This window comes from Protopterus annectens, chromosome 1.part1 (assembly GCF_019279795.1).
Source record: "Protopterus annectens isolate FY-2018-M chromosome 1.part1, PAN1.0, whole genome shotgun sequence".
In the NCBI taxonomy this organism is placed as follows: domain Eukaryota; kingdom Metazoa; phylum Chordata; order Ceratodontiformes; family Protopteridae; genus Protopterus; species Protopterus annectens.
The window spans coordinates 647,722,399-647,745,647 of NC_056726.1; the positions used below are offsets into that span (position 1 = coordinate 647,722,399).

The 23,249-nt window shown below is 40.4% G+C and overlaps 1 protein-coding gene across 3 annotated transcripts in view; it reads left to right on the plus strand.

The window, feature by feature from the left end:
* PIGO (phosphatidylinositol glycan anchor biosynthesis class O) overlaps nt 1–23,249 on the plus strand; it is a 547,687-nt gene that overhangs the window by 192,579 nt on the left and 331,859 nt on the right. For all 3 annotated transcript variants that reach the window (XM_044077361.1, XM_044077374.1, XR_006365544.1), the window contains exon 3: nt 4,414–4,537. In XM_044077361.1, coding sequence (XP_043933296.1) covers nt 4,414–4,537 — 124 coding nt within the window. The remainder of the gene's footprint in view (nt 1–4,413; nt 4,538–23,249) is intronic.

Sequence of the window (23,249 nt, forward strand, 5' to 3'; positions counted from 1 at the left end):
GGTTGTGCGTCAGGGCCGGCAACTCGGCACGTAAAAATCTACTGCCAATCATTAGCGGATCGGCGTTCCGCTGTGGCGACCCCTAACCGGGAAAAGCCAAAAGACACAACAACAACAACACTGTGTTATCTTGATTTTAGGGATCAAATAGGTTTTGTGGCTCCTGATGAATTTTATTTAGTGGTAGAGGGGCCAAAATGGCTCTTTTGATAGTGAAGGTTGCAGACCCCTGCTTTATGTAATGTATGATTGCCTGCGTCATACGTGATAATTTAATAAAGATGTTTCTTGTTTAAAAAAATGGATTACTGGAAGAGTGACTGCAAAGTTTCTCCAGGAATATTTATTTTATTTTACATTTCTTTACCGGGGATGTCCAACTGGGCCAGTGGCCCTTTTTCAGTGGATGTCTGGGGAGAAAAGCTCCATTACAAAAACACATTACAAACAATATAAGAACTCTATAACAATCAAGAGTACATGACTTTGGTAAATATACGTAGTAGATAGTTTACACATAAACAATAAAAATTGTGAATAATATAAAATGGAAAAAAAAAGAAAGCTAACAACTAAACTAGCATGAAAAATAGCCTTTGCCATCATAGAGAGATGACTGATCAGTAGATCAATATCATGCTATTGGTGTTAAATATTTATGAGATACATGTATGGTATATGAGCAAGAATATGGCTGATTGCTGCTAGTGTTATTTGTTCTAACCAGTGAGAGCAAAGGCAATGTTGAGGTGAAGTACAAGAAGGAGGGAATATGATGAAATGTAGGAAGCTTGAGGTAGGCAGATAAAAGTAGGAGCAGTAGTGAGCTCGGGCTAGAGAGAAATTGGAAATCCGTGAGAGAAGGGATAGTTTGGATGTTAGAATTTAGTAAGGGAAGAGATATTTTGGTTGTAAGAACAAGGAAAGGCAGAATGATCAGCCTGGATTAGTGCAGGAGCAAAAGCAGTTTTTGGTTAGATGTTCCTTAAGCAGTAGTTTAAATTTGGATGTGTTGCTAAAATTTAGTAATGTCTGAGGTATGCATTTCCAGGACTTAGATATTTGTTGGGACAATAGAGTTACCATAACAGTTATTAGATTTAGTTACTTTGTGTAGTCGTTTGTTGGAGGGTTTTAGTGGCGTGCTGTTTGAATAGGGCTGCACTAGGCTCTTGAATGCTGGGCAGTTGTCTGGATGGTGGAAGATGGAATGAATGAAAGTTAGTTGGTTAATGGATAGAAGATTGGGTAGGTCAGTCCAATTTAGTTTATGAAGTGCTCCGCAGTGATGTGATCAGTAAGGGAGGTTAGTAGTGAATCTTGTGATTTTGTTATAGCAGGACTTCAGTTTGTTTAAATCTGATTTTCTGAGATTAATGAGTATTTATTGGTGAAGCATATAGAAGAGTAGAGATTAGATGAGTCCTAGCTATGGAGTGTCTAGTGGAATATTTGTGGAGAAGGTCTCCTTAATATTGGGGCAGTACTAGTCTCCCACCAGTACTGGGTGATGTGGCTGAACTTCTTGATGTTTTTTTTGACCGTAAGCTTAGTAAGGACCTATGAACCTGTGAATGTCTTCTCACATTGTCTAAGGTTATGATGAGAACCTTGCATAATATTTGATTTTGCTTACTTGAGAGTTGCAGAAAAGTGACATAATTTATTTATATATGTGTGAGGTTTTACCTTGGTAACTATTTAAGTGGTTCAACTTATTGCCTTTATTCAGGTGTGACACTAGAAGAATGCAAGTACATTGCTGACCACAGAGTCAGATAAGTAACAGTACAGTAGTAAAAACAGCAAAAGATGTGGTTGATTAAATCCGATCTGATTTTTATGATTATTTTATTATCTGATTCTTATTAAGCCAAAATCGGTCACAAAGCGTTTTTAGTTACATTCATAATGTCAAAAGCATAATGCAGAAATGCAATGAGCTGATTGTGAATGATGTTACCTACACAGAGGCTGAAGATATAGCTAACATACTGGCAGATAAATTTAGCTCTAACTTTACCCCTCTCTCCCCTCAGTCTATCTGTCAATATATATATACCTGAAACTGTCTCACCTCCAGCTGTCACACAAGTCCAAGTTTTAAAGTTCTATTAAAAGCTAACAATATTGCATTGATGGATCCTGACAATATCCCTTGGTGCATTGTAAATAGCATGAAGCACAATTTAACCACACCCCTAGCAACACTTGTCCATCTCGGCCTTCATACAGGTTTTGTAGTCATTCCCCTCCATTAAGGAGGACCTCCCATAGACCCAGACAATTATAGATCCATAATTCTGACCAGCCTTTATGCAAAGCCATGGAAAGACTTATGGAATTAATCGATCAGGACATAAAGAAACCTTCAAATACTGGACCCGTTTCAGTCTGGATTTGTCAAAGGCAGGTCATGCTTACATAACTTGGTGGATTTATTTTTTTTTTGTTTTGTTTGAAAAGGTCACCAATGAAATGGGTGAAGGCAAAACTGTACACACTACATACCTTGACCTGGCCAAAGCTTTTGACACAATTCCCCACTCAGGCATTGTAGAAAAGCTAAATAAACTGAGAATAATCCCCTGTGTTATCCGGTGGGTTGCCAACTGGCTCACACATAGGATGCAGGAAATCAACATAGTGGAAGTTAACACCAAATAGAGACCAGTCACCAGTAGAGTCTCACAGGGTTCTGTGCTGGGTTCTTTCCTGTTTGCATCTACATTTCTGAAGTAAAAGCCAGTACCAGAGGACTCTGGCTGACTGTTTGCAGATGACTGGTATCTAGGAACAGGAAGTCCTTGAATCCCCAAATGACTTAACCATCGTACAGGAAGATTTCTTCCAAAGAAATAACTCGTTCCAAAGTCATGGACTAATTGCCAGAAAAATGCATTATTGTGTCCTATGGGAAGCCATCTATTCTAGGGAGCTATCATACTATCTATATGCCTGTCGGAGTTGACCCAGTTGTTGCTCCTAAATGCTTAATCCCATGAATGGGTCCCCTCAAATTATCAATGATATGATCCTAGTTATTCTCATTAGGGGTAATATATAATTATTGGTCATGGAATGGTTAAGGCCAGCCTCTAACCAAATAGGATAGGTTAATTTGAGCACAAAAAGGGAAATTTGCTAGGCTTAAAATGGCCTGCAAGGGCAGCTAGCCTAGTATGTATCCTGAACTTATTATGTGAATGCTGAGCTTGGACACAACTAAGAGGGTATGTAATATAGCAATAACCCACGCCTGGGTGTGGGTAATGCTAAATTTACCCACGGTTGGCGTGGTTTGGTCCCGAGGGCGAACCCAGAAGTGGGTTATTGCTATTATACCATGACATATTTTAAGAAAAGAAACCATTACTTTTCTTAAATAATGGCATAGTATAATGCCTGTTTACTGCCCTTCCGCAGATGTCTGGCATCCGCGGCAGTTCTGATGTACTGCGCGCCTGCGCAGTACATCAGAACTGTGGGCAAAAGCAACGGAGAAAGCAAGATCTCCGTTGCTTTTTTTTTAGTGTTTCGCTATGTTAAATGAGTTTAACATAGCGAGACAGTTTTAAAATAAGCAGCGGACATCTCCGTTGCTTATTTTAAAACTGCCTCGCTATGTTAAACTCATTTAACATAGCGAAACACTAAAAAAAGCAACGGAGATCTTGCTTTCTCCGTTGTTAACATTGTCTCGCTATGTTAAATGGGTTAAACATAGCGAGACAGCTTTAAAATAAGCAACGGAGATCTCTGTTGCTTATTTTACAGCTGTCTCGCTATGTTAAACCCATTTAACATAGCGAGACAGTGTTTTAAAAAACCGAGTTATACTAATGGAAAAAAGTCCGGACGACCGGACCTTTTTCCATTAGTATAACTCGATTTACAACGGACACGCTGGCCAATCAGCGTGCACATTTTGGGGGGGTCATGGTATAATATCTGTTTAGCTTGCTTGGTTACTGATTAAGAAACGAGTTAAAGATTTTCATTGTGAGCAACTTGGTGAGCCAGTGTGAAATACTAACATAGGGTAGACATTCAAGTGTCTGACAAAACATTGATTTTGGAGAATTAAATTCAGCAGAATCTAAAAGTGAATTAGTATGCATTAAAACAGGAGTCAGCAGAAAAATAGCTAAAGTTAAATGGTTTCATTATGTAGTTGTTTCTTTTTTGTCAGATGTAATGAAAATGTGGTTTGGTGCTGCAGCAGAAGAAAGTCTTTTAATGTAAGAGTGTGTAACAGAATGCAATGCTTTATATTAAGCTCATGTAGCAACTCTTAACATCCAGTGTTGGCTGCTTTATTGCAGCAATTATATTTGTATACAGAACTGCCCATAGATCAGGCTTGCAATTAGGATGGAGGATCTTCTTTGTCTAATATATATATTTTTTCAGTTGAAGCTGGTGAATGGGATGTTCTTATTGCTCATTTCCTTGGAGTGGATCATTGTGGACACAGATATGGTCCTGATCACCCAGCAATGGCAGACAAACTTCACCAAATGGATGAAATGATAAGGTAGGACCCCATCAATCATATCTGTTTTCTGGTCGTTCTCTGTATTTTCCTTCAGAGTGTTTCTTGCATCTTCCAGTATATAACCATAAGTCCCATGGTTCTTCTGCTGTTTATACAATAACCTCCTTGTTTTATTATTTTACTTTTTATTTGTTAACTGGTTGAGTGGGCTGGTATGGAAACCCTTTTCATCCATAACAAAAGCAGCTAGATCAAGTATTACAGGTTGTGGTACTGTATAAATCTTCTGTACGTGTCTGGTGGCTGAATTGTACCCAATACATATACTAACTTGGTTGGTTTCCCAACAAATACTGAAATGTCTTGCATTTCTGTGCAGCATTGATACCACATGCATACTGCTGTCATCTGGTTTGTTGTACTCCAAAGTGGCTTGGTGGATGATGACATAATTTTGTTTTTCTTCCAGAGCTTTATCATTATCAAGCCCTTTTTTTTAAAAATGTGGTCAGGTTGTCATTTCAACTGTCGCCATTTCTTTCTATTCAATGTCACTGTCCTACCTTCTTTGACACCCATGCCTGACTGTTGTAGGTCTTCTTTCACACAGTCCATCTACCTCTGTGCTGGACATCACCTTTTCTTCTTCCTGTCTGTCCCAAAGCTTCTTCACTAGATTGTATTCTGCTTTTCTGCACATGTGCCTGAACCACTATAATCTTTTCTGTTCTATTTGACTTTTTCTGCAATTGGAACTACTTTGGCTTCTGCTCTTATGTCCTTATTTCTTTGTCTGTCCCACAGTGTGTATCCTACCACTCATCTCAGGCAGTTCATCTCCATCACGTCTACCATCGTCAACTGCTCTGCCTTCAAAGACCATGTTTTGTACCATACAGTAGTATTGGTTGCACCACTGTTTTGCACACCTTACTTTTCAGCTTCTTTGGCATTCTTCTGTCATACACTAACCCTTCTACTCTGTGCTAGTTGGCTGCAGTGCCTCTGACCTCATTCAGACTTCCCTTCTATTCCTCCATCCCGCCCATATACTTTGAAACTGTTAACTTGTTCTACTATTTTCCCTTCTATCTCAGTTCTCAGCTTCTTCTGATTTCCCCCATTTGCTGCTATTACAGCGGTCTTATTTGTACCCATGTGCATTCAGTTTTTCATTTCATTCCTCTATCCTTTGCTGAACTTCTTGATTTGTGTCACATTATCCTCATACAGCAACTTTGTTGATCTTTTGCCTCTGAACTCTTTGATAATGTACTCCATCACCAGTATGAGTAGTGGTCTAGGGCTGAACCCTGATGCACACCCACTCTCACTCGGAACCCCACTGTGAGACTGAACACTCTTTCCACTTGAGTCATTGGGTCCTGGTACATAGCCTGTACTAATTCTACAAATGGCTTTGGACCTTTGAACCACTACAGGACTGCCCAAATCAGCTTTCTTTGGATTGTCTTGCATTTCTGTGCAGCATTGATACCACATGCATACTGCTGTCATCTGGTTTGTTGTACTCCAAAGTGGCTTGGTGGATGATGGCATAATTTTGTTTTTCTTCCAGAGCTTTATCATTATCAAGCCCTTTTTTTTTAAAATGTGGTCAGGTTGTCATGTCAACTGTCGCCATTTCTTTGTATTCAATGTCACTGTCCTACCTTCTTTGACACCCATGCCTGACTGTTGTCATATGCTTTCATATGCTTTCTCCAAGTCTAGGAATGCTCAGTTGGACTCTTTCCTCATCTGTAGCTTCTGGAGTATCTGTCACACTGGAAACATTGGGATAGTTATGTTGCATCCTGATCTGAGTCCAAACTGCTCATCTCCCATATCACTTCTACTAGTCTTAATATTTATCAATCACTCTCTCCAGAACTTTCTTGCAGTGTGATAGGAGTTTGATACCTCTACGCTGCCCACAGTTGTGAATGTCCCCTTTGTTCTTGAACACTGGCACTGTTATGCTTATTCTCCAGTCATCTGGGATATACCTTTCTCTCCATACTGCTCAGAGTATCATCAAGAGCTATTTCTCCTCTGTCTCACCTAACACCTTTATCATATCTGCTGTGACCTCATCTGTGCCTGCTGCTTTCCCTGACTTCATTTTACTTAGTGCTGTCTTTACTTCATTTATGGTGGGGGCTCCTCTCCTTTTCTTTCATTCTAGATTGGGTCTGGATAGTATAACTTTTGTGGGGGTTTATTCATTCAGAAGCTGCTGAAAGAACTTCTTCCATCTGCCTTTGATATCCTCTGGACTGGTGAGGAAGATGTTGCTAGCATCCCTTATGAACAGTGTCCGACTGTCTTCTTTATCTTTCTGTCTTTGCCTTGCAGCCTGATGTAGTTTGTGCCATCTACTGAGTTACTTTCCAGAAGCAGATAGTGCCTCTGATGCCTTGTTCTTTGCTATTGCAGCTCCTGTCTTAGCTTCTTTGTTAGCCAGCCAGTATTCCTTCCTAGCCTGGTACATCTTTTCTATTTCCCACTTTTCTTCTGCACTTCTCCTTTCTTTTGATGACTTCCTGGACTTCTGCATTCCACCACCAGCTTTGTGTATGTACCTTATTTCTGTACCTGGCTTGGCTGCTTATTTGTTCTGTAGTCCTCTTACATGCTGTTTTGAGGTAATGCCATTTTTCTTCTTCAGCTCCACCTGTCTTTTTCTTCTTGAAGTGCTAGTGCCATTACCTTCCAGGTTTTCAGCCTGGTGTCTGCTGACCTTAGAGCCTTCTATGACCACTACTTGTAGCTGGCTGTTGCAACAAGTGTTTTATTTTGTGGGCCAGCTGTTTTAATGGGATGACTTCTACCCCACCGCCCCTTCTTTACTAGGAGGAAGCCTACCTGGCTGGCATGTTACCCACTCTCGTATGTGATCTTATGACTTGTCTCTTTTGCTGAACCATGTGTTGGTCGCCTTCAAGCCATTTGCCAGGCAGAGGTCTAGAATAACCTCTCCTTTATTCTTGTTGCCCCACCCTTGTGGACACAGGCAATCCTCATATCCTGTTCTATCTGTCCCAGTATGTGCATTCAGGTCACCCACTATCAACTCCAATTCATGTTGGTCTGCTTTATCTAGTAGGTTCTGCAGCTGCTTTCTGAATGCACTCTGCACTCTTTTCCCCACTGTCACGACCCTCTTATGGGGCACAGACTGAGATTATGAATACTGCCCTATCATTAGAGTGGTGTCTGATTTGCCATGAGTCTCTCATTTTGATGACATTCCTCACTGTCTTCTGAAACCTCTCCCTCACTGCATTTTCCACACCATTTCTAGCCTGTCCTCCTCCTCAGTAGTAGACTCTGGGTCCCAAGCCAAGTGATTTTGCTGCACTGCCCTTCCATTTTGTCTCCTGGATACTGTACATAGGATGTCCAGCCTCCTCCTTACCATCATGTCATCCACTTCTAAGCTGCACCCTGTCAGTGAACCTACATTGAGTGTAGCAATTTCTTAATTCATGTTTGACCTAGGGCTGCTGGGCTTTATGGTAGGCACATACTAGCCAATAAGGACGCATACACCCCCCCACTCACTGTTAGCATGTCAGAGTCATCAGGGTCCTCATCCCACTTATCACCGGCAAATATCTATGACGATTTGATGACATCAGTCAACATGACCACATCACCTAGAGCCATATTGTATATTGTCAAATGACTAGTCCTGCTACTCTGCTTTCATATTGTTTTTTAATCTGACAAGTACACATTGGCATAGTGTGATAGTACTCCAAATTATTGATTTATTTTGATGTCTTTGGAGATTGTAGTATTAAATCATTTTCAGTGGTGCCCTTCAATTATTTTTGGCAGCAGATACCAAAACAGAAATGCAGCAGCAGCTCTGAAATCTTTCAGAAAGAGTTGCAAAAATGGCATTTGTTAAATCTTTGAAAACTGATTGTAGGTACCTTTCTTCACTATCAGAGGCCAAGGTATCAGTCAGTCTGTTGGTCTGTGTATTTATTGCTCATCTGTGATTGAGAGCCATACCTCTCAACCTATTAAAGCAAGAAATCTGGACAATGCCATTAAGAAAAGTGGGGCAAAGGCCCAAAAATAGGGAGAATTTTTAAATATACTGCTCTTACAAACTTAGAAAGTTGATAGAATAGCAAGTTTTGATTTGCATGAATTTTCTGAAGGGTATGAAGTCTGAAATTCAAATGTCTGTCATGATTTTGTAACCTCAGTCTTTAATGGTTTGCCACTAATTTACCAGAAAATACAATTTTATGAAAAACGGACCAGAAATATGATACAAAAATCTGGACATTTGTGCAAAATTCTGTACAGTTGAGAGGTATGCAGTGAGAGCTCACACTTGCAGACTAACTTGGCTTTCTTCACAGGAAATCTTCGCCTAGTTTCAAACTCCCCAAACCAGAATGTTCTTGTCAGGTTATTGCTGCCAGAATTGGTTGCCTATGATTTTTGTGTGATAAGGCTGCATATTTGTTAAGATATAGCTGTCTCAGGCAGAGAATGTCTCTGATACAGCAGATGCTGTAACAAATAATGCCAGATTTCCCAGAAGCCTAAGTTGTGTGCAGAAGTGTAGTCTGTGGCACAGACTAGGGGTGGATAAATAACTAAATCATTTATTTTAGATATGATACTGTTGGAGTAACTGGAATAAAAAAGAAATAAAAAAAGAAAATTTTTAATTAAGAAAAATAATTACAGCTGTGTGGAGTTGCCTTTTAAATAGTGCTTTGTTAAAGTGCGCTGTTTTTTGTGTTTATATTTCAGAATGTTTACTATTTCAAATACTGTATTAAAATTTGTTTTATGATTTACGTTCAAATCTTGTCTGTTGCTGTTTGCAAATGTTGTAGTCTCTGCAAGCACTAATAACATATATCACCTTTCTGTTGTTTTTTTTTTTTTAATATGATATGGTTTGTTCCTCTTCAGACCATGAGCATGCCATCCTGGTAACCCAATGAGCTTTCCACTTCTCTGCCACACAACATAAGACTTACTGTTTACCTTTCACCTTCAAAACTTTAGCTTCTGCTAATGTTGCTGTGATATGAAAAAGGGGACCATCCTGTGGACCATTAATCATTGAGTGGTTGGTTTCTTTTTGCCTATCACTGCCGCGGTGGTACGACGGTAGCGTTGTTACCTCACAGCAAGAGGTTCTCCCGTTCGATTCTCGGCTTGGCTTGGGAGTGCCTTCTGTGTGGAGTCTGCATGTCCTCCCCGCGGTTGGGTAGCGTTTGAAAGACATGCGTGCGTAAATGGGCGTGCCTTCGTTGAAGGTTGGGTGTCGAGCTGGCACCTCGGCATTTCGTAAAAATCTACTGCCAATCATTAGTGGACTGGAGTTCCGCTGTGGCGACCCCTTACTGGGAAAAGCCGAAAGACAAACAACAACAACAACAACTGTCTGTTAGCTGACTTTCAGGTGCAGTGTCCCTAAGTAGCCTTGGTGTGTGGCTGACTATGTATGTATGGATTAAGTAGACCATTAGATGTGATGTCTTCTGCAGTACCACCTAATTATCATTCCATATCCGCCACAGTTTAATTGAAAGAAGCAATTCTACAGTGTATTCCACACATTTTCTTTCAGAATTAAATATCCATTTATTCCCTGATTTCACTGCCCCCCCCCACCACCACCACCACCACCACTTCCTTGGTGTTCAAAACTACAATCCATTTTATCATACTTTTAAACCCTGGTAGATGGATATGACATTTGTTGTGCTGAAGTTGCCTCATTTATTAGTTTCCTGATGTTTTATAATGCTTTTTGTGATTTTGAATCATTGTGGGCACATTTGTTAAGTATCAAGGTGTACTTTTAATTTAAAAATAATTGCATTCCTTCCCGTAGTCTGATTCATTTCTGTGTTGTTATACCTGGTGAGTTACTCTGCACTTCTTGCATTTGACCTGTGGCAGCTGGTATTAGACCCTCTCTTCCCATTGGTTGCAACCCCAGTGTGAGTTTTCACTAATAGTCACTGGCCTGATTCATAGCATAACTGGTGCTTACGACATTTAGAAGTATGCATTTTAAAATGAAGAAAACATGATCATTTTGTGAATATTTTATGTCCCACTGCTGTATGTAGTATATAATGAGCATTGGGAGATTACTGATGTAAAAAACTTGTAGCCTTCGAGACATACATATATATATATATATATATATATATATATATATATATATATATATATATATATATAGTTTTTGCATCCATATGTATTGAAATGTTAGTTGACAACAGTTGTTTATTAGGATGGCAGTGTCAGAGAATCGTGATGGTGAGCACAGTGTTTGACTGTGGCTCATAGGTGAAGTGGCTTCCTCAAGCGTAGGTGCTGTGATTTCTCCTGACTGCAAGCTGTGCAAGGTTAATATTGTTGACCTGGAACTACTTTGCACCCATTTAAGAGGACTTTCTGCAAAATTTATAGGTACAGCTACTACTTGCATGCCAGTATTTTTGGCAGTTTTCATGACCTGGCTCTGTTTTTTTCTTTTTTTCACAATCTTCCAACAGAAAGGATGGACTGTTCAAGATCTGTTAATTCAGAATAATACAAAAATTAATGGTTTCATCTTTGTTCAGCTTTCCCCTTCCATACTTTTGTGCCTTACCTCAAGTTGAGAATGAGTTTTAGATGTCTGTTGCAGCTCTTAAATTGAGAGGCATATTTATATATTTTTTCAACTCCTTTATTAACCTCACACATTAAACAATGACACATTTTAAACATTTTTCATTAACTCATTACAGCCGGGTGATGCCTGTAGGTGCTTCCGCATTTACATTCTGCTGATGCCTCTTGGCTTCAAATATTGCTTGTCCATATTTACATTAATAATTTTAAAGTCACTCCATATAAAAAGTGCTAAAATATTTCATCTTAAAGGTTACACAATGGCAAACACAACTGTGTTGATATTTTACCTCTGTCTAGTGCGTCTAGTGCAGGTAAAGAGATAGTAATTGTTTTCATATAATGTTTATATTTTAATAAATTTCATGTTTTTCTAAATATCTCAACAACCAAGCAGCACGGATAGAACTGCTTAGCATCATATGAAAGATCTTAGCTGGATGAAGGATATACTACTAACATAATGTGTGTAAGATTTAGGATCTGTGCTTGGAAGTGTTTGCATAGGCATTTTTCTACTCCAAGTAGACTGCAAAAATTTTTTTCCTGAGGTAGAGAGCAAATTTTGGAGGTGTGATGGGGAAGAAAGAGGTAACTGGGAACATGTTTTCTGGGAGTGTAATGAGTTGGCAGATTTAAAAAATTCCCTGCAGACTACTGTATTAGAGACACTAGTTGAGCAAATTGGTGTAACTAAGGAAATGATTTTTTGAGCTATGATACAGAATTGGAATTGCCTAGACATAGTAAGACTTTCCTATGTCTAATAATTTTGGCTGCCAAAAAAAGCAATTACTAAACAATGGATATCAAAGTCTAAACCAACTTTACTTGAAGTAGTGAATATAGTAACAGAGATAAATCAACTGGAATTGGGATCTTTAGAAAATGGTAGGAGCAAATTACATAGGAAACATGGAAATTGTGGGAACATCACGTGCAGAGGAGGAATGAGGTTTAAAAGAAGGCATGATTTGTATGAGCTGTGTAATGTTTGACAGTGACTGAATAGATTATAAGTGATGTATAATGTTTGCAGCCACAGTTGTATCGGCATGGTTTGTAATGTATAATGTTTGCAACTGAGATTGTGTTATTTTTTTATTTTCATTTATATAAATGTAAGATTGCCTATGTCATACCTGATAATTTAATAAAGATATCTTTTGTTTAAAAAAATCAAGCAGAAGAGTTTAGAAGAGCTTGGGAATAGAGACTGAAAAGGCAACTGGATATTATTTGCATAGCTCCTAGGCATGCAACAATGTCTTAAGGGTTGAGATTTTTGCCAAGTGTGTCTCCTGTAGCATAGCTATTGGCACTGTACATTTTTTAATATACTTCACTACTCTTTCTTTTTTTTGTATTTATCTGTAAGACCAATAACATTTAAAGACATTATAGAAAGCTTCATGTTTTTATGAGATTATTATTCTCACATTTTATGTGTAACAGCTTTTTTTATTAAATGTCTAGCTTCAGCTTTTGTGTTACATACATGTAGTGCTTGGCAGGCTAATGTTTTATACAGTGGTTTCTTGCCATCTCCATTTGGGCCTATGTCACATCTTACAATACCCCCTAAAACCTATTAATGTAATAATAGCACACAAAACTATGTGCATCTCAAATATTAAAGTTTTACCATCCTAATAGGAACAAACATTCCAAACTGACAGCCATATACACAGACTTGAACTAACCTAAAAGAAAGGTTGTCCGTGCTAAGTTGCATGGTATAGCCTGTGGTTCTATTAAGTAGTCTCTGGTTTTGTCTTATCTTTATAGCTCTCTCAGCTGGGAAAACACTTGAATGTTTTTAGAAGACATTTTCTTCAAGCCATTTGTCCTTATCAGATTGTCTACTAGAGACATGAGAACTAGACACAAAACTGTCTATTAGAAAAAAAGCCTTCTAATATTCAGTATTATTTTTCATTTACTTGCTTTCTATTTTTCTGTTAAAACTTGTTACTAGATTAAGCTAATGGCTTTAACCCAGTCATTCCCCTATGCAAGAATGAGAACAAGCATACTGTTTTTTCTTTTGTCATACTGCTTTAACCAGATCCTTTTTTACATTGCAGTACCTACATTTCTTGAAACTGAAGAGTGAGAAAGAAAGAAGAAGGGATAAAGAAACAAAAACACATAGAAAAAAAACAGGAGCATCTGTTTATATTAGTATCCCCATTACACTTAAAAATAACTGAAAATAAAGACTTTATAACATGCAAAGAAAATTGTGCACAATTTAAGTAGTACTATCAAGAAAGAAATTCCCTGGGATTCAGCAAACTTCCGTACAGGAATAGCTTATTCCTGTACGGAAGGTACCATTCCCGTATAGCATGGCAGTGCGCCATACATATGCATGAAGGCTCGCTGCCGTGCTTCAGTATGTACAACAGAAATGTGTACGACTGCAGGGGGCATGTTTGAGAGCAGAGCTGTCACAAGATACACTCCCCCTGCACACTAGAATTGCCATACGGCAATGTAAAATGAGCGGGAACGCTCATAAACCCCCCAACCCATCAGGGTAAGAAATCTGGACAAAGCCATAAGGGGCAATCATGCCACAAAGCCATAAACTTGATAGAATAACAGGTTTAGCATAAGCACATAGTGCACACCTCCCAACCCATCAGAGTAAGGAATCTGTACAAAGCCATAAGGGACAATCGTCCCACAAAGCCATAAATTTGATAGAATAACAGGTTTAGCATAAGCACATAGTGCACACCTCCCACCCCGTCAGAATAAGGAATCTGTACAAAGCCATAAACTTGATAGAATAACAGGTTTAGCATAAGCACATAGCGCACACCTCCCAACCCGTCAGAGTAAGAAATCTGTACAAAGCCATAAGGGACAGTCGTCCCACAAAGCCATAAACTTGATAGAATAACAGGTTTAGCATAAGCACATAGCGCACACCTCCCAACCCATCAGAGTAAGGAATCTGTACACAGCCATAAGGGACAATTGTCCCACAAAGCCATAAACTTGATATAATAACAGGTTTAGCATAAGCACATAGCGCACACCTTCCAACCCATCAGAGTAAGGAATGTGGACAAAGCCATAAGGGACAAACGTCCCACAAAGCAGAAGGTTGATAGAATAACAGGTTTAGCATTAGCATGGATATTCTGAAGGGTACAAATAATTTTTTTTTTTATATATGCAGTAAAGTTTAAGAGTAGCTGCTCGGGTGTGCCCATTGCTTAGCTACCCTTAGCCCAGCTGAAACGGCACAATAAGTTAAAAAGCAACATACATCCAGCATATGCATAAGTGCAGTAGTGTAGTGGTTAGAGCGTACGCCCTGCATGTAGTCATTCATGGTTCGAGCCTCACAGAAGCCATTTCCATTTTGTATGTGTAAACATAACACTTTTAATTTATTTGTATATTTATGTAGGAAGTAACTTATTTTTCTCAACCAGAGTAGTGTATTAGGCCTAGATGTGAGGTGTCAGTGTAATAAAGTAGTGAAACCCCCATATAAACACAAGTGCCCCATACAGTATAGTCACACAAGAATAAATTAATTACAGCACATTGGAGGATGTCAGGAAAGGTAAGTAATTCTATATTATGTAATGAATGATGAATCAATCTCATACAGGTGTTAGACCGATGTAATGAAATATAAGCAATGCTAAGCATTGCACAGCTATGCTGACCGGGTGTAAGCATTGTTTACATATGAATACTAAGCAATTAATAGCCCAGCTAAGTGGATTTCCTCATTGGTAAGCAATGCTGAACCTGCCCCTTTAAGCATTGCCAGTCTTAGCTAAGCAGGTTTGCCCGTAGCTTAGCTCAGCATTTTCAAAACCATCCAATCATGGCAAAGGGCAGGAAATCAGCTGTATTTAACCCCGCAGGTGGGAATACAGTTCATAACTGGCTGTAGCTCTCCACTGTAGGCAGTATGGCAGGTGTTGGAGAGGGCATGCGCTTTCGGGCACAGCACTGGAGCATACAGGAGTTCAAGGTCTTGGTAGGACTCCTGGTAAGAAACCATGACGTGAGACTGCTGCAGGACCAGTACCAGGGCTCCCAGTATAAAGCAGAAGCCTGGGAAATTCTTGCCCATGATCTCACCAGTGTCACTGGTATCCTCGGACTGGTGAGCAGGTCTGGCACCACTGTGCTGCCTTGAAATAGAGGAAGGGAGAGCTCTTAGAACTGTGGGTCCAAGAAGCAAAACAGAGGGTAGATGTCCCAGCAGTGTGTAAGTATTCATAGCAGTAACTGTTTACCAAAGTCCAGCCTGTGTATGTGATGGATAGGTATGCATAAATGTTTCTCTATTTTCATTACAGTTCCAGCTGAGCAGGCTGTGAATCAGGAAGCCCATGCCAGCAGGTTGCAAAGGCTGTGTCTCGAGGTTGGTGAGTAACAATCCTGCTTGCAGAAGTCATACCAAATAAATATAAAGGAGTAAAATGTCACGAGGCAGTATTAAAAATGTGTATGGTTTCTACTGAATAAACCAGCTATATGACAGTAATAGTCCCATTATAGGTCATATTTAAATAAAAGTGCAACTGCCTGGCAATAAATCCTGGACTGGTTGTGTTTACTGTGGTATTGTATGGCCTCACATGTTGCATTCACCAAGATCTGATATTCCCAATAGTACTGTTATGTTAACCACTGTTTCTCACACTGTACAACATAAAAAATATGTCTAGGAATGTCTGTATAAGAATGTTGTAATTACAAGGTCAGATTGTACAACCAAGAAAGACTTGGACAGAAAACAGTGAAGGAAGAGACAGCAGTGTCTAAATAGCTCACTCTGATGAAACACAAATTGTTGTATTTTTAGCAGACACGGCCATGGTTTAAATCCCGGGAGTGGTAGTAAGCGGTATGCATAAATCAACTAGGAATCTGGAAATATGTGTAGAAACAGTCAGGTATTGTTAACAAACATTCCCCCTACAGGTCTACCAGGTAAAAGAAGTAGAATGTAGCTATAAGATGGTTGAAGTATAAACTATGTACAAACATACCACTGCCCAAACCAAGGCCATAGGGTACTGTAATACTACCTGTAGAGCAATTATTAGAGCAATGATCATTAAAGTTGTGAGTACTGAAAGGATATACAAGTTGTTAATTGACACCCCCCCCCCATATCGGCAATAATAATCTAAACACACAAATCAATGGGTATGTTTTACACCAAATCTACTGTTGGGATACATGTCCTATTGTTCAACAAATATTGAAATGTGTTTCTATTAATGTTCCATGTTGAAATACTAACATTGGTGGCCTGTTGCTATCAATGTAACCTGCATGCCATTGTAATGGCCACAGTGGTTCCATATATGCATGTGTTCTGTTTGCTGTGCAACTGCTCCAGATCTGTTGTTTTGGGTTAATGGGAATATCTATGCATGCTGTTATAACTAATCCTGGATTATGTTGACTATTACGAACCCACATATCTTCTAAAACTGCAACACCATAGCACGTTTGGGAAGGCCAGTCCCAGCGGAACCACCTCTCCCACCTCATCTGGCTGTGGCACTGAGCCCCAGCTCGTCTGGGACCCACCCTGGGACCTCCTCATCCACTGATCCTGCACCACCTTTGGGTGAAACCACCTCAGGGGGTGCAGCTCATCCCCCCCACCCCGGGAGCGGGCATGGACAAGATACCGTCACCCAAAGCAAGGTCCGGGGATTGGTGTGTAGCAACCTCCGAAAGGCGTTTGGAGATCTGCTATGCCAGCTTGATGGTTGCGTGCTGCAACTAGAGGGTCAGCCTGCTTCTCCTGCTCAGCCCCCAGCACAGCCACCTTCGGGGCCATGCAGGTGCAGTGGTAACTGCCCATGGGGGGGACCTCAGTCCCACTGTTTCCATTTAGGGGCTCATGGGCTTCCGATTTCCAAACACCCCTCCCCGTCCAAGGTGTTTACCCCCCACGTGTCATATACTGCCCCGGTATGCTGTCATGTCCGTCTTCCTACCCAACCTACCTCCCCAAATATACCTACTACCCTTCCACAACGTCCCACTCTCACCTTAAAAAAAAAGGGGGCAATCTGTTCCCAAAAAATAATTTCGCCCCATACATAGCTGTCCATTTCACACACGGGTCCACTGGACACATATAATCTGGTCTAATTCGCTTCACAACACATTATTGTCATTCTCATCTTTCTCTCAGGGATCTGAGTGTCCAAATATACCTCCAAATTCAGTATATATGCACAGCTGTTGCTGTAGAAAAATGGACAGCAATGGACCTTCCCTACACCCTTCCTAAACATGCCTAGCTACTTTCCCTATTGTCTTTCCCTGTGCATGCCCCATTTTTCACAACTTTCCTGTCACACCTTTTTTCTTTTCTTTTAAAGAAATTAGCAAGGGGTAAGTGGGAGTAAGCTCTTTTAAGCAGTAGTAAGTGGGACTAAGCCTGTTTGTGTGGCGCTAAGCAATGCCTACACAGACTAAGCACTTTTAAGGCGAACTGTCTATAACCATAATTAACCGGAAGTTAGCATTGCTTACCACTTTACATATTATTCCTCAATGTACAAAAAATGGGCAAGATTAGATAGGAATTGTATTCCGCTGGACCATTTGTAGTTAATTGAAAGCTTTGACATGCATTCAATATCTATTTCATATCATTCATCAATCAAAACTAAGGTAAAGTGAGTGTGAAGATTGCCAGCCTAGCTAGATAGAATTTTGTAAATAATTCAGTGTCAGTGTAAATATTAATGTGATCCACAGGCTTGTTTCACAAATGTAAAGAAAACTGTGTTATGTGTTGAGCTTCAGAAATGTAACCACAATGCACTCTGCTGGAAGAAAGCTGATAAGTAAAGAATTTTACAACTGTGTATGATCTCAAGCTCAGAGACAGGATGTCTGGGCTAGGAAATTCTTTCTATTGTCCTAAGACATAGGTAATTACTAGGTTTCATATGTAAAGTGTCTTTTATTGCTGTGACTTCCTGGCAGGTGCAGGTCAAAAAGGAAATGTTAAAATGTTGAGTTATGTGAGCCTGGGAAACTTCAGCAAAAGTGTCAAGAATGATGTAATCTGAAATGACTCAGCAGTAATGTGTATTATCAATTTAAGGGCCATCTCAGAAAGTAAGAGTAGCATTTTGTATTTTGTTCTGAAGCTGACAACAACTCACCAGCACTTTGCCTTGTAAGATAATTTAGAACATAATTTCTCTTAGAGATAGAAATATAGCCAGATTGGTCTAGCTGTTTTCTATATTTATGTCAGACTGTCCTACAATGTTGTTTTTAAAGTCTTTCCTGTGATTTCTGAACTCTCTAGTGTCACTGTGTTGAATGATTAAGCATTGTCTTGTGTTTTTATTATTTATTATTAAATATTTTAAACCTTTCAACTGTGGCTGTTTTGTGTAGAGATTTTAAGGTCTGAGAGTACTTGCATGTATTTGGTGATACTGTATAGGCCATTCTTAAATAGCCTTCTAGTTTCAGTCACACTTACTATTTGGATAACAGTAGCATTGTACAGTAGAATTGGACACCCTTTGGTAAGGGCCTGTAGAGTAGCTGATAAGAGTAGTTGGTGGCAGGTTTTACTACCGTATAGACTGGGCAGAAGGGAGCATAGCATGAACCTGTCCCAGACTTCCCCAGGAGTGTCTGAATGTGTTTGTCTACAAGTCAAATACCAAAGTGTGTGTGTCAGCTACTTGGGTAGGGACACAAAGCACTGGTTGGACAGAGACGGTACTGGAGGTTTTATCTTGACTGCTCGTCTGAGATCTGAACTGTATAGCTGCGCCAGTGGGGAGTCTTATTGGGGATCTGGAGAGAAAGGGATAAACCAGGCCCAGACTGACTGTGATCTCTATGTGCCCTTAAGGGAAATTGTACATGTTATCCTCCCAGGGTGGACGCCCCTCACTGGTGCTAGTGGTGATGATTGAGGCTCCTTTATTATTGGGCCAGTCTACGGGCGCCACATATTAATTGTTTGGCAGTGGTGGGATATCCCCATCAGATATTAATTGTTTGATAGTGGTGAGTTAGCTACATCACATATTAATTGGCTTGTAGTGATGTGGATAGTGAATTCCTGTAGCTTGTGTACCGTGATCACTGAAGGTGTTTTTCTATTCTAAATCAGCCACGCAGTGAGCATTCAGAGTTCAGATCACAATTGTTTTGCTTCTTTTTTAGTTTAGTCAGGGAGAGCAGGCAAGCATGTCTGCAGAGGAGTATGGCAAGCTGACAAGGAGCCAGTTTGCAGAGATATGCCAGGCAGGCTAAAGGACTGGTGCATGGAAACCGTACTAAAGCAGACATGATTGTAGCTTTAGTCACAACTGTATCAGAGAATAGCAACCAGGAGGATGATCAGACTGGTTGTGGAGATGTACAACACTCAGAGAATGGTCAGCTCAGCCTTTCTACAAAGGAGTTAAAAATCTGTCTGGAGCTAAAGAGACTTGAGTTGGAGGCCAAACGTTTGGAAATAGAAGCAGCAGAGAGACTGAGGCGTCTAGAGAGTGAGGAAAATGAGAAACTGTGCTATCTGCAGGCTGAGGAGAATGAGAAACTGCTATGCCTGGAAGCTGAGTAGAAGGAGAGGCAGAGGCACCATGAAAAGTGGATACTGACTCTTCACCAGAGTCATGGAGGCAATGAGGAAAGGAGTAACCGAACCACAGAAGCACAAAAGGTCAGTAAACTTCTTCCACAGTTTACAGAGGGGGATAATTTGGATAGTTTCATTCCATATGTTTGAGAGTGTATGTAAACAGTATGATGTAGACCAAAGGCTCTGGGTACGGTTCCTGACCCTCTTACTCCATGGTAAAGCTGTAACTGTTTTGTCCAAACTGTCTGGCAATGTTTTTTTAAACTATAATGTTGTAAACAATTATTTGCTAGAATTTTTTAAGCTAACACCTGAAATGTATAGGAAAAAGTTTTGTGAGCATATATGCAAGGCAGCTGAAAGTGTGTGTGAATATGTTGCTGAACTGAGCACTTATTTTCATAGGTGGGTGAGTAGATGTCAGCTCACCACTTTTGAAGGACTGGCAGACCTTTTGGTGAGGGAACAAGCCCTTAGCACTTTGCCTGAGGACATGAGGATCTGGTTAGCTGATAGTGTTCTACTGTAGATGAGTTGGCGAAGAAGGGAGACCTATACCTAGCAAGCAGGGCATCACTGCATAGGAAAGGGACAGCCAGTGCTGCTTATGAGTCTAATGAAACCCATGGTGGGCAACCCAGACTGCCCTAACAGAATATGCCAGTAGCAGGGGAAGCCAGTAGTTCAGTTACACGTCTAGGACCTGGGATTAAATGTTTTGAATGCAACCAGTGGGACCATGTGGCATATAGATGTCCATGGAGGCAAGGTGGGGAACAAAAGGTGAGAGAACCAGTACGTGGGAAGGACAAAATGCCAGTAGTAGGTTGTCTTTAGACAACAAGGGTACCAAACTACCATCCTGCAGATGTCTTGATAGGGAAGGATTTTGATAATGCTGTACCATGTGTTAATGCAATTACACGCAGTCAGGCTTGGAGACAAGCATGTGGGTCTGGTAGCCTAGGGGAGACCTAGACAGACCACATACTTGCAGCCTGGACTGGTGAGATTGTTACTTCAGGGAGGGAGCTACCCTGTAGCAGTGAGACTGAAGGTGAGCAGCAGCTACTTGTGGGTGCTGATGTTCCCTTGGACAGAGTGACTGCAAAGGTAGAGGTGAGTAGTAGTACCCAGGCTGACAGTGAGTTACCGCTATCAGAGGATACCAAAGTTACTGTGGAAGGGGAGCTGGGAAGGGTTACAAAGAGAGAGCTAAGACAGGCTCAGCCCTCAGATCCTACATTACAAGGCCTAAGGCAGTTAGCTAGTGAGGCTCCTGATTCTCAAGGGAAGGGGGATTCTGTATACTGGGACAAAGGGTTACTGTATAGAGATTGGACCCCTGAGGGAAGGCTAGAAGGTGAGAGGATACAGCAGTTGGTAGTGCCTAGAGCCTACCATCTCTCACTTCTAGCCATAGCCTGTGATATTCCCTTTGCAGGTCATATGGGCATAAAACTTACAAAGAGACGTATTATGCAAAACTTCTGTTGGCCTGGAATTTCCAGAGAAGTAACAGGGTACTGCAGGACCTGTGAGAAGTACCAAAAGGTAGGCAAGACAGGAAACAGTGTATGAGAGAGCTCCTTTGATGCCTTTCCTGTGATTGATGAGCCATTTCAGAGGGTAGCTATGGATATTGTGGGGCCTCTTAATACCCCAAGTTCCACAGAGAGAAAGTATATCCTAGTGGTAGTAGATTATGATACAAGATACCCTGAGTCAGTGGCTTTGTCCTCCATTGAGGCAGAAAAGGTGGCAAGTGCTTTGCTAGAGATTTTCAGCAGGGTGGGTATCTCAAAAGAAATACTGACTGACAGAGGTGCCAATTTCATGTGAGACCTGCTGGCTTGTCTGTGGAAGTACTGTGGGTTGAAGCACCTAACGACCACCCGCTACCATCCCCAGACTAATGGTCTTGTTGAGAGGTTAAACTCTACACTCAAGTCCATGCTACAGGCATTTGCAGACCAGTTTAACTCATTCACATCAACAGAGCTCAGGAAGTTTGCACTGTAACTTCCAATGGGCGGAGCCTAATCCTTTTGACAGAACCAAATTATGTCCTCATGTTTCAAACAAATGTTCATATCTCTGAAACCATAGAGGTTATGAGAGAAGTATAAATGGCAAACCCTTTAGCACTTACTGTTTTTATAGTGTAGTATTCTTTAGGTTCTAGGACTTAAAATGGATTTTGTAAGTCACAGTAAACACAGTAACTATTATGTTTGTAATATTTTGTAAACAACTTACAATATCTCAGCAACCACTCAAGCTACACACATGCTGTCAGCAGCATTTTATTCATCTAGCTGAGAGCATTCATATGAGGCTAAGGAGTTCTGTCTGTGTTCCTTGGTTGTTGAGATGTTTAGAAAAATTAGAAAATTATATCTATATAAATGAATATCATAAAAACAACTCTTAATATTGCTTTACCTGCACTACACAGAGGTCAGGTATTAATGCAGTTGAGTTTGCCATTGTGTAAGCTTTAAGATGAAATATTTTAAAACCTTGTACATAATTTAAGCTCTGAGAGTACTCACATGTATTTGGTGACACTGTATAGGCGTCTCCTAAATAGCCTTCAAGTCTCAGTCACACTTACTATTTGGATAACAATAACATTGCACAGTAGAAATGGACACCCTTTGGTAAGTGCATGTAGAGTAGCTGATGAGTAGTTGGTGGCAGGTGGCACTACTGTATAATCTGGGCAGAAGGGAGCATAGCTGGAGCACCTGTGCCAGCCTTCCCCAGGAGTGTCTGTGTGTTTGTATTTAAATCAAATCTTAAAGTGTGTGTGTGTGTGTGTGTGTGTGTGTGTGTGCGTGCATGTCAGCTTACTTGGGCAGGGACACGAAGCACTGGTTGGACAGAGAGGGTACTGGAGGTTTTGGCTTGACTACTCTGCTGAGATCTGAACCCTATAGCTGTGCCAGTGGGAAGTCTTATTGGGGATCTGGAGAGAAAGGGAGAAACTAGCCCCAGACTGACTGTGATCTCTGTGTGCTCTTAAGGCAAATTCTACTTTACTGTGTGTGTACTTGTTATTCTCCCATTGTGGACGCCCCTCACTGGTGCTAGTGGTGAGGATTGAGGCTCCTTGATTACTGGACCAGTGCACAGGCATCACAGAGGGTGATGGAGTAAAAGTGAAACACTAGTGCATTTGTACTTATGTTAGAGCGATAAATTTGAAGAATGGGTAGTGGAAGTGATTCAAGAGTAGATAGGCAGATAGAGATTTCTTTAGAAAAGACCGCTAAAAAGTGAGAGAAAAGGAAAATGGAAGTTAAAAACATGGTAGCAATAAGAGAGAAAGAAATATGAAAAAATAGGAATTATTTTAGAGGTGGTTGACAAAGGTTAAAATATTGCAGTGTAAACAGAATACCACAAAACAAGAAGAGGAAAGATGTAGAGTACTAAAGA